General features: G+C 36.4%; 1 protein-coding gene and 1 pseudogene across 1 annotated transcript in view; one reads left to right on the forward strand and one right to left on the reverse strand.

The window, feature by feature from the left end:
• Nucleotides 1–16,412, forward strand: part of NAPEPLD (N-acyl phosphatidylethanolamine phospholipase D) — a 43,187-nt gene that overhangs the window by 17,273 nt on the left and 9,502 nt on the right. The window contains exons 3-4 of the mRNA XM_044677536.1: nt 15,578–15,893; nt 16,131–16,224. Of these exons, the coding sequence (XP_044533471.1) occupies nt 15,578–15,893; nt 16,131–16,224 (410 nt within the window). The remainder of the gene's footprint in view (nt 1–15,577; nt 15,894–16,130; nt 16,225–16,412) is intronic.
• On the reverse strand, nt 1,082–5,754 carry LOC123249219 (annotated as a pseudogene).

A 16,412-nucleotide genomic window follows, 5' to 3' on the forward strand; every position in this document is an offset into this window, starting at 1 on the left:
AATGAACTCTTAGAAAATAAGCTATGACTAACTGTGTTCTTAATGTGCTTGGTTGGTGACTTGTCTAGCTGCCTCTCTATCATTCAGGAATTGAAATTACAGGGGAAATTGAATGTTATTCTTGCACAAACATCTTTATATTGGGACCCTGGAGACACTGGTCTCTATAATTTATTGGTTCTCTTTCAGTTTTATTTTATTTATTTATTTTCAGTTTTATTTAAAATTGTTGGTTAGAAGAAGTATATGTCAAACAATTTTACCTATAGACTTCAACACTATTTGCCAAGAGTGAATCCAGGTAACAGAGTATGCATGTATGTATAGATCAGCAAATCAATCACCATTTCTAGAAAAACAACTCAGAGCTTCTAGCCTGGGTTTAAAGTGTCACCACTGTATATGAAAGCTAATCATTTATTTTAGGCAGTATACATATGTGGTATTTGTGGGCTTTACAATTTATTCCTTGTATTGGGAATGTTAGGTAGCTCTGTAGGCTAGTATAAAAATGCTGAGAGGAAGATTTTGGTGACTTCTTATAATTCTTTCTCATTCTCTGGCTGTTTTTTCTAATGTCTTCATAAAAGAGTAAAGCGAAGGTAAAATTTTAAAATAAAACCCAGAATGCATTTTTACTGTTCTAAAACAATTATGAATTATATAATATAGTTATTGATGAGGTACATTATTAGTTATAATATAGTATTGATGAGGTGCATTATTAGTACTAGTTCAGATATTCCACTTTTGGTGCCAAGCCCTCAGAATGTAATGTGGATATATACATTTCGCATATTATGGAAATAGTAATGAATGTTCTGGTCGTACATAAAGGATTAGAATAGCGGGCAGGGAAAAAAGAAATGAATTCGATGAAAGTAGCCGACACTATCATGAGGCTTGTAAAAATTTAGATGATTGGAACTTATTTTCTTTTTCTTTTTTATTTCTAAAGCCTCTCTTTTTTTTAAATATAGAATTGAATCTACTTAAATGAGGATATATGATTCTTCTTTTAAGCAAGAGTCATTGATGTTTAACCAAATATGCTGATTGATTAGGGAAACTAATTGCTATCTTAATTCCTCCCAGCCAGAGCTACAAAATACCTTTCAATCTCTGATTCTATAAGAACCCTGAACTTTAGGTTTTTATCTGTAGCTATTCCAGCTTCTGATTCTGGAAATCAATGGATGGAATAGTGGGTAGGCATGTTATTGCCGTCTCTACTGTCTATTCAAATGTCCACATTTTTTCTTCAAGAAAATTAATTGACTCCATTTGTTTGAATCCTGCTGCAGGAGCTTTAAATTCCCAGGAGTAGGACACAGTTCTGCATTATGGTATACCTGAAGTCCTTGTTCTTTATCACAACCATTCAATATCATACAACTCAAGGGCCTCATTTCAGCGTTCTTTTTGTAGACCTGACAAATCACTGCATTTGTAATCCTTTTATACAACCTTTTCATAGGAATCTCCTAGCCATATTCCAATTTATAGCCTCAGAGTGAGCTCTTTATACCAGGGACCTGCCCTCATCCATGATTCCTATCATCATAAAGTGTATGTTTTCAGTGATTTTGAATAAGTGAGTCACTGTAGGAGAAGTCAGTAACTACTTGTGTGACAATTACTGCCAGTCTTTGCTTGGATACCTATGAAGTAAGGCCACTCTGGTTAGTAGCTTTAAAAATATATTCTACTAGGTAAACAAGGGCTTCTAGAAATAAGATGATAATGTGCTGATCAAAGTTGGCACTGGTACCAAAGGAAGTCTCGCTGTATTCATTGCTTCTTCTGTTGTTTAGTCATAGCCAAACTTTTGTGACTCCCATTTGGGGTTTTCTTGGCAAAGATACTGAAGTGGTTTGCCATTTCCTTCTTGAGCTCCTTGTATAGATAAGGAAATGGAGACAAACAGAATTAAGTGATTTGTGTAGGCTCTCCCCAGCTACTAAGTGTTTGAGGCTAGATTTGAACTCAGGAAGTTGGGTCTTCCTGACTCCAGTCCTGGCACTCTGTCCACTGTTCTACCTCTCTGCTCATTTATTGCCCCAAGCACTACCTAAACTTGTCCTGAGAAGCAGCCCTTCATAGTCTTGGAAGCTATTTTCTTCAGAGAGAAAGAAAGGAGTGGATGGGAAGGGAGACTCTCTGTCTCTGTCTCTCTCCCATTCCTCTCTTTCTATCTTTCCTCTCTCTGTCTCTCTGTCTCTGTCTGTCTCTCTGTCTCGGTCTGTCTCTCTCAAGAGGTGGAGATATCTAGTTCTAGAATGTTTCAGTCAATAGAGAAGGAATGGTAACTAGATTAGGTTAAATTAAAATCAAAACAAAACAGAAAACCAACTCTTTGGATCATTCATTTGTTGGTATAGTATATGATTTTTACTTCGCACTGGGTTGGATCTAGGAATTGTATGACTTAGGAATCATGGAGATTTTAAATATTGGGATCGTATATACAAGTTTAGATTCTGTCTCATATACTATTAGATATTTCAGATGATTAGTGAGTGGAACCCTGGGCTAAATAAGAGGAGGAGATCTAATTTGATCAAATCTGTGAGATTGTATAGTGCTTTCAATCAGTCTAAGAAGCTGTTTGCTGCTACAAAAGCCCTTCCTTTTAACAATAATATGTCATCAATGATATCATATGGCAATAAATCACAAATTTTGGAAAAATTAAAATTTCAAGTGACCCAAAGATGAATAGAAAGATGAATAACAGATTTCAGTAGGCTATAGAAAATTATAAAAATCCTTGAGTACCCAGTACCCAGACATTATCTTAGTCAAAAGATACTTGATTCTCTTTTCCAAGCACTCAGACTTAGAACCTGAAGACAACACTGATTTGTAAATTCTTCAGAGAATTATGGCAGAAGATTTTGAGTACTATTATCTCATTTAACACAAAAAATTAGGAATTAAAAACAATTTTAAGCTTGACATGAGATTCAGCCAAGTTCCATCATCCTGAAAATATCCATCAGTGGTTTTGGCAGGACAACAAATAAGAAGGGGAACAAACTTGTCAACATTTTTATAATGATTTATCTTAATTACTGATGACAATTTGAACCCTAATACAATTGTCTTTAATATGCTTCATCAGAAGGAAGAAAACAGCAATTAAGGATACAGTTCGGGAAAAAGTGGATGAACTAGACTAAGCACACAGAGAGGGGATTTGTGCTGGAGACAACACACACTCTTGAAAGTATTAAGGTAGATTAGCATTAGATAAATGAGATATGAGGTTAAAGAGAATTCTGTTCTGTGGACAATATGGTGCAGTGGGGATGGCTTGAGAATAGGAGTCACGAGACAAAGATTGTAGTCCTTACACCTTCACTAATGAGCTATACTATACAATCTTGGAAAAGTCACTTAAGTTCTTTTTGACTTTTTAAACTAAAGGGGTTGTAATGACCAGAAAGTATATGTGAAGCAACCTAAAAATATAAATTGTTAAAGTTTGGAATAGCATGCAAAAATATTTCTTGTTGTTCAGTCATTTTTCAGTCATGCTTGATCCTTTGTGACACCATTTAGGCTTTCTTGGCAAAGATCCTGAAGTGGTTTGTTGTTTCCTTCTCGAGCTCATTTTACATATGAGGAAACTGAGGCAAACAGGATTAATTGACTTGCTCAGGGTCAGATGAGTCTTCTCTATCCACTGCACAACCTACTTGCCCATGCAAAAACATGAATTACATGAGTTTTCTTTTATACTTGGCCATATCACATATAAATATGATCTTAAGATTATTGATATAAATTACAACATCATAGATTTAGAGCATGAGGAGACTCTAGAGGCCTTTTATCCCATCCTCTTCATTTTACAAATTAGAAAACTGAGGCAGAAAGAGGTTAAGTGACTATCCCAGGAGCACACAGGTAGCAAATATTTGAACCCAGGTCCTCTAACTTCAGAGCCAGTGCTCTTCCTAGTGTATCATACTTTCTAGAAAAGATTCAACTTTTATGGTAAAAATGAAGGTGGAGAGAATAGAATTCATTATGTTATTTATTTTGCAAATTCTTATAGATCTTGATGGAAATACTTGGTGATCTTGAAATACAATGTAGTTTATAATTCAGCAGAACAGTTCTCATCCACAGACTTACATGGGGAATGATAAGAAGCTTAGCATATTCCATTGACTTACCCACCAGCTATCTCCTTCAGGGTGTCTGTGGCCATGCCTTCAGACTAGCTGTTTGCTTGTGACTGATGAACTGCAATAGTGACAGTTTATCAATTTTTAGCCCACAAATTCCTTAAACCCAACCAAGATAATTGTAGACTCATTATCAGAAGAGGAAGTATTTGGAAATTTTCATGTTACAGATAAGTTGGTGCATGTTTTAATAGAAGAAATTTAAGAGAAGTCTTTGCTCTCTTGCATTGTTGTTGAAATAGCCTCATCATTGATTGTACATTATTTATTTTGTGCAGGATGAATATTAACAGGTTAATGCAGGACCCTAAGAATATGATACTGAAAGTTTTGATTTTGTTTTTCTTCTACTCCTCCCTGTTGTTTCAGAAGGATGTGAGATTTTCTGAGGCTTTTCTTCAAGTTTATGCCGTATTTAGCAAATGTCTCCCATGTTCAAAGTTTTATGTTAAGTACTAAAGGATGCAAAGGTAATAACATTTCTTGCTTTCAAGTTGTAGTTTATGATAGAGAAGATACACACCCAAATAGCTTCAGTACAAAATGGGATATGATCTGTTCATAGGAGAGAGAAAATGTGCTATGAGTTCCAAGGGAGGAAAAATGACTTTCTGTCCAAGTTCAGGTTCATTGCTTTTTTGATCCTATCCATCCTCTGCTGTCCCTATCTCCTTTAGCCTTCAGTCTTTCCCAGCATCAGAATCTTTTCTAATGAGTCTTGTCTTTTCAACCTGTGGCCAAAGTATTTAAACTTTAGTTTCAGTATTTTTCCATCCAATGGATAGTCATAGTTAATTTCTTACTTAATTCACTAATTTAAACTTTGTGCTGATAAAGAATTCTCAAAAGACTTCTTCTCCAACACAATTCAAAAGAATCAATTGCACTCTGATTTACAATTGACCAATTCTCACAGTTATATATCACTGGAAAAAAACCCAACATCATAGCCTTGAGTATACAGACCTTTGTTGGAAAGGTGATGTCTTTGCTTTTTAGTATGTTGATTTTGTCATAGCTTTCCTTTCAAGGAGGGCCATCTGCCATGATTTTTGAGCCCAAGAATATAAAATCTGACACTTCTTCCATTTCTTCTCTCTCTGTTTGCCAGGAAGAAATGGGACCAGTTGCCATGATCTTAGTTTTTTTTTTAATTATTAGCTTCAAGCCAGCATTCATACTCTCCTCTTTCACTCTCATCAAGAGATTTCTTAATTCTTCTTTACTTTCTGCCACCAGAGAGGTATTATTTATATATCTGAGATTGTTGATATTTCTCCTGGCAACCTTACTCTGGCTTTGATTCATCCAGGCTAGCACTTTGCATATAAGTTAATTAAATAAAGTGGCAATAGGCAGCTATTGCACATAACTTCCATACTCATTTGTCATACTCTTTTCCCACTCTTGAACCAGTTATTCTGTACTTGTTTCTAACTGTTACTTCTTGGCCTGCATACAAGTTCCTCAGGAGACAAGTATGGCGATCTAGTAATACTCCCATTTCTTTGAGGACTTGCAACATTTTGCTGTGATTCACACAACTAAAGGCTTTCATGTAGTCAATGAAGCAGAAGTAGAAGTTTTTCTGGATTTTTTTTTTGCTTTCTCCACAATCCAATGAATGTTGGCAATTTGGTCTCTAGTTCTTCTGCCTTTCTGAAAACCAACCTGCTCTTCTGGTAATTCTTGGTTCAAATATTGCTGAAGCATAGCTTGCAGAATCTTAAACATAATCTTGTTTGCTTTCTGGAAACACATTAGATGCCCATAAGTTAGGGAATAGCTAAACAAATTGTAGGCTAGGAATATAAGGGAATATTACTGAATCATGAGAAATGATGAATATGATGAATATAGAGAAACAGGGGAAGATTTACACAAGTTAAAGCAAAATGATGTAAGCAGAAGTAAAACCAGCATACATAATTGTAAACATGTAAACAGAAAGAATAATACACATAAATACTAAATATTTCCACTTAGCTGTGTCCTCATCTAGTCTCATCTGGAGTATTGTGTCCAGTTGTGGGTACCCTGGTTTAAGAAGGATCTTGATAAGCTGGAGAGTGTCCTGAAGAGTACAATTAGGATAGTGAAGAGCCTTTAATGTATGAGATGAGGATTAGTTGAATGACAAGGCATGTTTAGCCTGGAAGAAGGAAGACTTGGGGGGTGCATGTAGGGGACTTGATAGCTGTTTTCAAGTATTTGAAGAGCGTCATGTGGAAGAAGGATTTGACTTATTCTTTTTGGATCCAGAGGGCAGAACCCGAAGAAATGAGTAGAATTTGTAAAAAAAAAAAGCCAATTTAGAATTAAAGTCAGAAAAATCTTCCTAACAATTAGAGTTGTTCAGAAGTGGAATGAACTGTCTTGAGAAGTGGTAGATTTGGGGCAGCTAAATAGCTCACTGTATAGAGAGCCAAGTCTAGAGACAAGAGGTCCTGGGTTCAAATCTTGTCTCAGAAACATCCTAGATAACCTGGGCAAATCACTTAACCTCAGGTGCTTAAGTTATTTTTTAAAAATTTTATTGATTAATTATGAAAAATTTCCCATGGTTACATGCCTCATATTCTTTCCCTCCTCTCCTCCCGCCCCACTCCCATAGCTGATGCGCAATTCCACAACCCCAGTTGCTTAATCCTTCCCACTATTCTGTATTGGAATCCATACTTAGTGTCAATTCTAAGACAGAAGGTGAGGGTTAAAAAAAAAGAGGTGATGAGTTCCTTTTTCTTGGAAGTCTTTGAATCAATATTTGAACAACACCTTGTCGAGTTTAGTAGAGGCTTCTTTCTTGAATAGGCTGGTCTAGATGGCTAATAGCCTTTTCAAAACCAGAATTCTGTGAAATGAAAATGACCAAGCTTGCACCCAAAGAATAGGTAAGAGAAAATATACTTCTCTTACTTCCTTGCAAAGGTAGGGAAATATGGGTTTGAAACACTACATAGAAGCACCTGGATGGTGCAATAGATAGAACACCGGTACTGGAGTTAGAAAGAACAGAGTTCAAATGTAGACTCAAACACTTATTATCTGTATGAAACTGAGCCAGTTATTTAACCCTTGTCTGCCTCATTTTCTTCTACAGTAAAGTGGAGATAGGTGTTGTGAGGATCAAATGAAATCATTGTAAAGCACTTAGACAGAGCCTGGTACATAGTGAATGTAAGGGTTAAAAATTAAAAGTTGTACTAAATGTATAAAAATGTGGTCACCAAAAATATATTATTAAAGCCAGGATGTCTTTTTTATGGTAGTTTATTTATAAAAGGAGAAAGAGTGAAAGTAAGGAAATGAGAGAGAGAGATAGAGAGAGAGAGAGAGATAGAGAGAGAGAGATAGAGAGATAGAGATAGAGAGAGAGAGAGAGAGAGAGAGAGAGAGAGAGAGAGAGAGAGAGAGAGAGAGTAGATAATTACTCCTACCTGGTTTGAACCAGGTAGAGCTTCAGAGGCCCCAGCAAAGAGGGGCCCAGAGGTAAATTAAACAAGGGTTCTAACCATGAGGCCTCCTCCAAGATGAGGGGCCTCTCTGGAGGCTAGTACTTCCAGAAAAGCCAGGAAAAGTAGTCAGCCTTTTCCCTCACCCACATGGTAGTTCAAAGGGCAGATTCAAGAACAGTCTCACCAGATTTCAGAGTCTCAGGTCCATGAAGTAGATCCTTCACCAGCCTCCAACTCAAACTCCAAACTCCAAAGAACTGACTTCACAGGAAGTTGCCACTGCTTTTAAAAACACTTCTTTGTATCACCTCCTGTGCATTCCTTCCACTTTACATGGACCAATTTTAGCTTTAACTTTACTTAGGACTGCCCAGGGGACAGTCAGTCATTTCTGATTCGTCACCCACTATAACACATGTGAGTCACAGACCTCCCCATACTTAAGGATAAGTGGGGTGTATATGCTTCTGGTGATTAAATCTAAAAGTGGGCAAAGAGAGAGTTAATCCCATCATAATAAATATTATTATTACTTGATTGATTAGTAGTTGATTTTGCTGAGCTATTTTTCTCTCTTAAAAGTTTTGTTATAAGGGATTTTTTTTGTTTATTTAATTAGACTTCCAGCTCTTTAGGTTTTTTAAACCTTAGAACAAAAGTTTCATTTCTAGTTTTCAGATTTGGTGCAATGGCTCAGTGCATATTGTAGAATTTCATAGTTTGAAGGGACCTTAGAGGTCATCTTATTTAGCCTTTCTCTTGACAATGATCCCTTTTATAGCATCTTTGAACAAAGGCAATTGAAAAACTTTAGTAATGGGGAACCTATTATTTCCAAAGGAAACTTATTCCACTTTTGGACAACTCTAATTGTTAGCAAGTTTTTCCCTCTTTTTAGCCTAAATCTCCCTTTCTGCATCTTTGCTCCTAGTAATGCCTGAGAGGGCCAGGAAGAACAGAGTCAATCATTTAGCCTGATAACCCGAGAACAGCTGTTATGTCCTTCCAAAGCCTTCTTATCTTTAGGCTAAGTATCTCTAGTTGTTTTAGCCTCTTTTCATTTAGCAAAGCCTTGTACCAATCCTGATCAGTCACCCTCTGGATATGTCCCTGCTTGTCATTGTATTTCCCTAAAATGTGGTACCTACAAGTGAACACAGTTCCAAATATGCTCTGACCAGGGCAGAGTACATTGGAACTTTCATTTCCCATGCCATGGACTTCATGTTTCTTAATGCAGTCTAAGATCATTAAACTCTTTTGGATTTTAGGTGACACTGTTGACTCATACTGAACTTGAGATCACTTAAACCCCACATCTCTTTTTATATAACTGTTTTATATTCCTAGTTAAATTGTATCTGATTATTTTTGATCCATTTTTCTAACCTGTTGAGTTCCTTTTGGATAATGACTCTGTTAACTCATACTTTCACTCTCCCTCCCATCTTCATGTCATTTTCGAATTTGTTAAGCATGCTATTTGTGCCTTCATCCAAATCACTATGGAACAAAGGAGAGGTTGGATGGAATGACATTGGCTCCTCCCCCTAAGATATTTGTTCCTCGGAGAAAATTCCTCTTCTTATTCATTTTCTCTAGCTAGACTGTTTCAAGAATATGAGAAAAAACCAGCTGATTTTTAGTGATGTGAACCATTTCTTCAGAGACTTTTTGTGCTCTGCCTAAGCAATGTTAGTGGAACTCAAAATTTCCCCAATACAAGTCCAGTACTCTATCCAGTTTGCCACCTAATTTCCTCTATATTTAGAAGGTGGGGTGGGGAAGAGGCTTGGATTTAGATAGATAATATAGTTTAAAATTTTTTTTTAAAGTGTGTTTTGGTAAAGGAATTTTATTTTTTTTAAATTTATTCAGAAAGCATGAGATGCCTTTTGTAGTTAGCTGAAACAGTTCAGATAATATAAATTTAGTTTTATGATGATTTTCTACTCCTTATTGTGTGTATGTGGGAAAAAAATTTCTCCAAATGCCTATGATTAATAGATTGAATTGGTGAAAGTTCACATCCCAGGACCTTCATAATTTTTTATCCATTTGTTTGATTTGATGAAGACATAAATAATTTTTTGAATTTTGAGATGAAGTTGCAAAATTGAAATTCACAAACTACTTTAAAATGTACAGCATATCTCTTATAAAGTGAAATTCAGGTAGCTGTTGATAAGGATTTCAATTAACATTCACTTTCTTGAGGAAAAAATGAATTTCACTTAGTGGTGATTTTTAAACTGATTTCAAGTCAATTAATATTTGTTACTCTGTATAGAGCACTTACATAAGTGCTGGGGGATATATGACGTTTTTATTTGAATTAAATTTATTGTGTTTAGTTCTTTTAAATGCAAGAGATAAAAATAATGCTTTCCCCCCAAGTACTTTGACATATTGGGTTAAGTAAAATGTTAGCTAGTGTTATGGCCTTGGGGTTTTTCCTTTCTTTAGCAGCAACAACATAAAACCATGTAAAATAATCCAAGAATATGAAATGCCAAGTGAATACTTGATTTCCTTAGGTAAATAAAAATGTTCTCTGCTCTCAGCATGCTTTTTTCAAACTTCAGTGATTAGGTTGTCATGCACAAAATTATTTCTTTCTGACTCTCACTCATGTAATCCATTCTTTTGAGTTTTAGGGGCTTTTAGTAACATAAATTGTATATTTGCGATAAGCTACTTTTGTATATGAACATATATGAACATTTTAACATTAAAAAGAAGTTAGATAAATAAAGTAGTATAATACTATTGTCAGTGAATCAATTGCTAATATATAAACATGATCCATATCTTATTTGGAGAGCAAGCTGTGAGGCTTCAGAATTGCCATGTTAAGATATAATTTCTTTTACTGGAATCAGCAGTTATGAGAGCCAGTAATTTTAAATATTGTAGGTGCAAGAAAATACATGTATTCCTCTGAGTTTTATTTGATTTAAAGAAGTTTGAGTGTACTCTCTGAATATGCAGATTGCTATGTTTATTTAATTTCTGTTTACTGTGTCTCATGTTACTTTGTCTTTTCTCAATGATTTAAAATAAGACAAATTTGAAAAATCTATTGAAAAATTAATAGAATATAGTATGGTGATGGTAAGCCTTTTAGAGATGGAGTGCCCAAACTGCAACCTTTATGCTGCATGTTAGCTCCCTGATTTACCCCAGACGGGATGGAGGACTCCCGTTGGACTGCTCGGCAGAGGGGCAAGTGATAGGAGAAATGTCCTCAGATGCGTGTGGAGAGGGGGAAGGGAGCAGCCGCCTCTGGCATGTGTGCCATAGGTTTACCAACACAAATATAGTGCATGGATAGAGTATTGCTCTAAGGGTCAGGACACTGGAATTCAAGTACCTCTTCTAACTTACCTTGACTGTGTGATAAATCAAATCACTTGATCTCTCAATCTCCTTGTAAGTGTTTTAAATCTATAAGTTGCAGAACAGTATTTGATCTGTATTGCCAGAGTGAATTCCTTACAAGATGCTTTCAACATTGATGAAATTATTGTCTGAAATAAAAGTCCAAACAACAAGCATCTATTGAGCACTGTAAGTGGTACTACGTGTTTTAAGGATGCCCATGACCAGTTTTGGGGTGACACCCCCTCAAAGTCTCCCAGTGTATATTCAGCCCCAGGGGAGTGGTAGAAGAGAGTCTCACCTTGTAGACTCTCTCTCTACTCCCCCTCTATCAAAGATTAGTTATTGGCTCTTTTTATAATTGCAGTGTGCAGGGTATAAAGAAAGGGAAAAACATTTCTCAGTCTAATGGGGAAGTTCCACTTCTAACAGGTGAACTGATAGCTGTGTACAAACAAGATACAAACGGAATAAAGCTGAGATAATTTCAGAAAGAAGCCACTGAGGTTGATTCGGTTTGAGAAAGTCTTCCTGTAGGTGAATGTTTAGTAGAGACTTGAAAGAAACTAGGAAGTTAGAAGGTAGAAACAGAGTCGGAAAATCCAGGTTCATAACCCTCTTCTGACACACACTGGCTGAATGAACATGGGTAAATCATTTAACCTTTCCATGCCCTCAGCAAATTCTCTGGATTCTGTTGTTGTTTATTCATACAGTTGTGTCCATCTCTTCATGGCCCCATGGACCACAGCACACCAAGCTCTTCTTTCCTCCACTATTTCCTGAAGTCTGTCTGAGCTTGTGTTTGTTGTTCCCATGACACTATCCATCTCATCCTCTGCTGTCTCCTTCTCCTTTTGCCTTCAGTCTTTCTCAGCAAAACAGCATTTTCCAATGAGTTCTGTTTTCTCATCACTTAAGCTTCAGTTTCAGTAGTTGTCTTTCCAGTTAATTATTTGAATTAATTCATTAAATCTGAATTACTTTCTTTAAATATTGACTCATTTGATGTCCAGGGGATTCTCAAAATGTCTTCTTTAGCCCCTAAATTTGAAAATGTTGATTCTGTGGGACTCTTCTTTCCAACTCGCACAGACATACAGTGATATCAAAAAAACTATAGCTTTGACTATACTTTTGTTGGCAAGGTGATATCTCTGCTTTTTAATATGTTGACCGGATTTGTCATAGCTTTTCTTCCAAGGAGCAAGCATCTTTTAATTTCATGGCTAGAGTCACCATCTGCCATGATTTTTGAGCCCAAGAATATAAAATTTGACATTGCTTCCTTTTCTTTTCTTTCTGTTTGCCAAGGAAGTAATGCAATCAGTTGCTATGACCTTAGTTTTTTTAATGTTAAGCTTTAAGCCAGCATTCACACTCTCCTCTTTCACCCTCTTCTTAATTTTTCTTTACTTTCTGCCACCGGAGTGGTATCATCTGCATATCTGAGGTTGTTGATATTTCTCCTGGCAGCCTTGATGCTGGCTTTTGATTCATCCAGCTTCGCATTTCCCAAAAAATGCACTCTGCATATGTTAATTAAAAAAAGTGGCAATACTCCTTTTCAACCCTTGAACCAGCCACTTGTTCTATGTTTGGTTCTAACTGTTACTTCTTAGCCCACATACAGATTCCTCAGGAGACAAGTATGATGATCTAGTATTCCCATTTCTTTGAGGACTTGCCACATTTTGTTGTGATTCACACAAAGGCTTTAGTATAGTCAATGAAGCAGAAGTAGAGGTTTTTCTGGAACTCTATGACTTTTTTCCATTGTCTAACATATATCAGTAAATTATCTCTAGCTCCTCTGCTTCTTTGAAAACCAAGCTGCTCTTCTGGTAATTCTCAGTTCACATAGTACTGAAGCTTAGCTTGCAGACTCTCAAACATGATCTTGCTGGCAGGTGAAAAGAGTGCAACTGTTTGGTAATTTATACATTTTTTTGCATTGCCTTTTCTTTTGGATTGGAACACAAACTGATCTTTTCCAACCCAGCAGCCACTGTTGAGTTTTCCAAAATTTCTTATATATGGAGTGCACCACTTTAACAGCATCATTTTTAAGGATTTTAAATAACTCAGCTGAAATTCCATTCCCTCCACTAGTCTTATTGTTAGCAATGCTTCCTAAGGCCCACTTGGCATCATTTTTTAGGATGTCTGGCTCTAGATCAGTAACCAAACCATTGTTGTTATCAGTGATGTTAATACCTTTCTTGTATAGTTCTTCTGTACATTCTTGCCACTTCATCTTAATTTCTTGTACTTATGGTAAGTCCCCATCATTTTTGTCTTTTATCATGCTCCTTTCTGCATGTAGCATTCTCTTGATAGGGCTAATATTCTTGAAGAGATCACTTGTCTTTTTCATTCTCTTTTCTTCGATTTCTTTGCATTGCCAATTAAAAAAAACCTAATTTCTTCTTGCTGTTGCCTGGAATTCTGCATTCATTTTGATATATCTTTTCCTTTCTCCTTTCTCTTTTGCTTTCTTTCCTCAACTATTTGTAAAGCCTCATCAGATAGCCATTTTGCTTTCTAGTTCTTTTTCTTTGGGATTTTTTTTTTGAGTTGTGGTTGTTTCCTGTACGGTATTGTGAATCTCTTTAGATAGTTCTTCCCATACTCTATCTACCAGATCTAATCCCTTAAATCTATTCATCACTTCTACTTCATATTCACAAGTGATGTTATTTACATCATACCTATGTGGTCTGATCGTTTTCCCTACTTTCTTCATTTTAAATTTGAATTTTTCAGTAAGAAACTCATGATCTGAGCCACAGTTAGTTCCAGGTCTTGTTTTAACTGAATATGTAGAGCTTCTCCACCTTTGTCTAAAAGGTATATAATTAATCTAATTTCAATATTGACCAACTGGTGATATGTTTGTGTAAAGTTGCCTTTTGGGTCATTGAAAAAGAGTGTTTGCCATGAGCAGTGAGTTATCTTGACAAAACTATTTGTCTCTGACCTGCTTCATTTTGTACTACAATTCCAACCTTGCCTGTTATTCCAATTATCTTTTGATTTCCTACTTTAGCATTCCAATCCCTTATGATGAATGTGACATTTAAAAAATATTTCTAGAAGATGTTGTAGGTCTCCATAGAACTGAGCAACTTTGGCTTCTTTAGCATCCGTGGTTGGAATAAGACTTGTATTACTGTGATGCTGGAATGGTTTGCCTTGGATTCAAACAGATACCATTGTCATTTTCGAGATTATACCACAGTATTGCTTTTCTCACCCTTTTATTGACTATGAGGGCTTCTCCATTTCTTCTAAGAGATTCTTGACCATAGTAGTATACATAATGATCACCTGAATTAAATTCATCCATTCCCACCCATTTAAGTTCCCTGATGCCCAAGATGTCCGTATTTAATCTTTTCATCTCTTATTTTAACCACATCCAGCTTACCTTAGTTTGTAGATCTTTCATTCCAAGCATCTCACTTTCCCTTTGATCAGACACACCCAAAGTTCAAACTTTATTTTAGCATTTGGCCCAGTCACTTTCTTCTTTTTGGAGTAACTTGTAGTTGCTTTTTGTTCTTCCTCAGTAATGTGTTAGACACCTACTGACCTGAGGGATTCATCTTTGAGTGTCATATCTTTTATCATTTTAATATTGTTCATGTGATTTTCTTGGCAAAGATACTGGAGTGGTTTGCTATTTCCTTCTCCAGTGGATCACCTTTTTTCAAAACTCTCCACTATGCCCTGTCCATCTTGGGTATCCTGACAAGGTATAGCTCATAGTTTAATTGAGCTACACCGTCCCTCTGGCATGACAGGGCAGTGATCCTGGAGACCTTTCTGAATATGTGGATGGATTTTCCACACTAGGAATCCCTTACAGGGTTGAAATTACACCTTTCCTGCCTCTCCTCAAACAACTCTAACTAAAATCTTTATAACTTAGCAACACAAAACAACAACTTGCACACTTAGATAGCATTCATTACTACTTTGTGTTAAGTGTATTGGTGTCTAGTTCAAATATTGGAAGAAGGTTACTTTTTGTCTTGCTAGAAATGTGCTGTTTGTACAAGCATATCCCACAAAATGTTGCCCTGATTAATTTTGTAATAATGAATTTTGTAATAATACAGAATAATCAAATTCCTCCCAAAAATACATGATAGCATGTTGTAGAGCAGGGGTTGGCAACGTATGACTCTCGAGCTATATCTGGCTCTTTTGATGGCCACATATGGCTCTTACTGCAGGAGCCATAAAGTCAAAATTTTTTTTTCAGGCACTGTTACAGGAGCACGCACTGTGAGCACTGTACGGCTCTCACGAAATTACATTTTAAAAAATGTGGCGTTTATGGCTCTCACGGCCAAAAAGGTTGCCGACCCCTGTTGTAGAGGATTAATAGCTATCCCTTTGAAAGACATGTCTTTCAGATTGTTTAGATACCAAACAAAAGCTGGCCTTGTCTTTGATATGATTCAAAATTTAAACCCTTGACTATAAGAGGTCTTTTATTTTCTAACAGCTATTTTTTCCCCCTTTTTCATCTTTTAGGAACTGGACAAAGAACTTCCAGTGCTTAGGCCATATTTTGTTGACAAACCTGAACAAGTTGGAATGAAGAAAGGTGGTTTACGAGTCACATGGCTTGGACATGCATCAGTTTTGGTGGAAATGGATGAAGTAATTTTTCTCACTGACCCTATTTTCAGTATGCGGGCTTCACTGACACAGTTCATTGGGCCAAAACGCTTTCGCAACCCACCATGTACAGTAAATCAGCTTCCCAAAATAGATGCGGTTCTAATCAGTCATACCCACTATGACCACTTGGACTATAATACTGTACTCAGTTTAAATGAGCGCTTTGGTTGTGAGCTGAGATGGTTTGTACCTATGGGTCTCTTAGAGTGGATGCAGAATTGTGGCTGTGAGAATGTGATTGAGCTGGACTGGTGGGAAGAGAACTGCATTCCTGGACATGATGATGTTACCTTTGTCTTTACACCTTCCCAGCATTGGTGTAAAAGGACTCCGATAGATGACAATAAAGTTTTGTGGGGCAGCTGGTCTGTCTTGGGACCTTGGAATAGATTTTTTTTTGCAGGAGACACTGGTTATTGTACTGCTTTTGAAGAGATAGGAAAACGATTTGGACCTTTTGATCTTGCAGCTATTCCCATTGGTGCTTATGAACCAAGGTATGTAGACTTCTAAGAGCTGAGTAGGAAAGGAGCATGTTTTATGTTAACTGATTTTAAGAATATTATTTGATTAATATTTGCTGTAACTTGTTGGTATCACCCTTAAGTTATATATTAATCTGAGACTGGTTAACTAAACTCTCTCTCTCTCTACCTCTCTCTCTCTCTCTCTCACTTTCTTTCTC

Source organism: Gracilinanus agilis, chromosome 5 (assembly GCF_016433145.1).
Source record: "Gracilinanus agilis isolate LMUSP501 chromosome 5, AgileGrace, whole genome shotgun sequence".
Taxonomy (NCBI): domain Eukaryota; kingdom Metazoa; phylum Chordata; class Mammalia; order Didelphimorphia; family Didelphidae; genus Gracilinanus; species Gracilinanus agilis.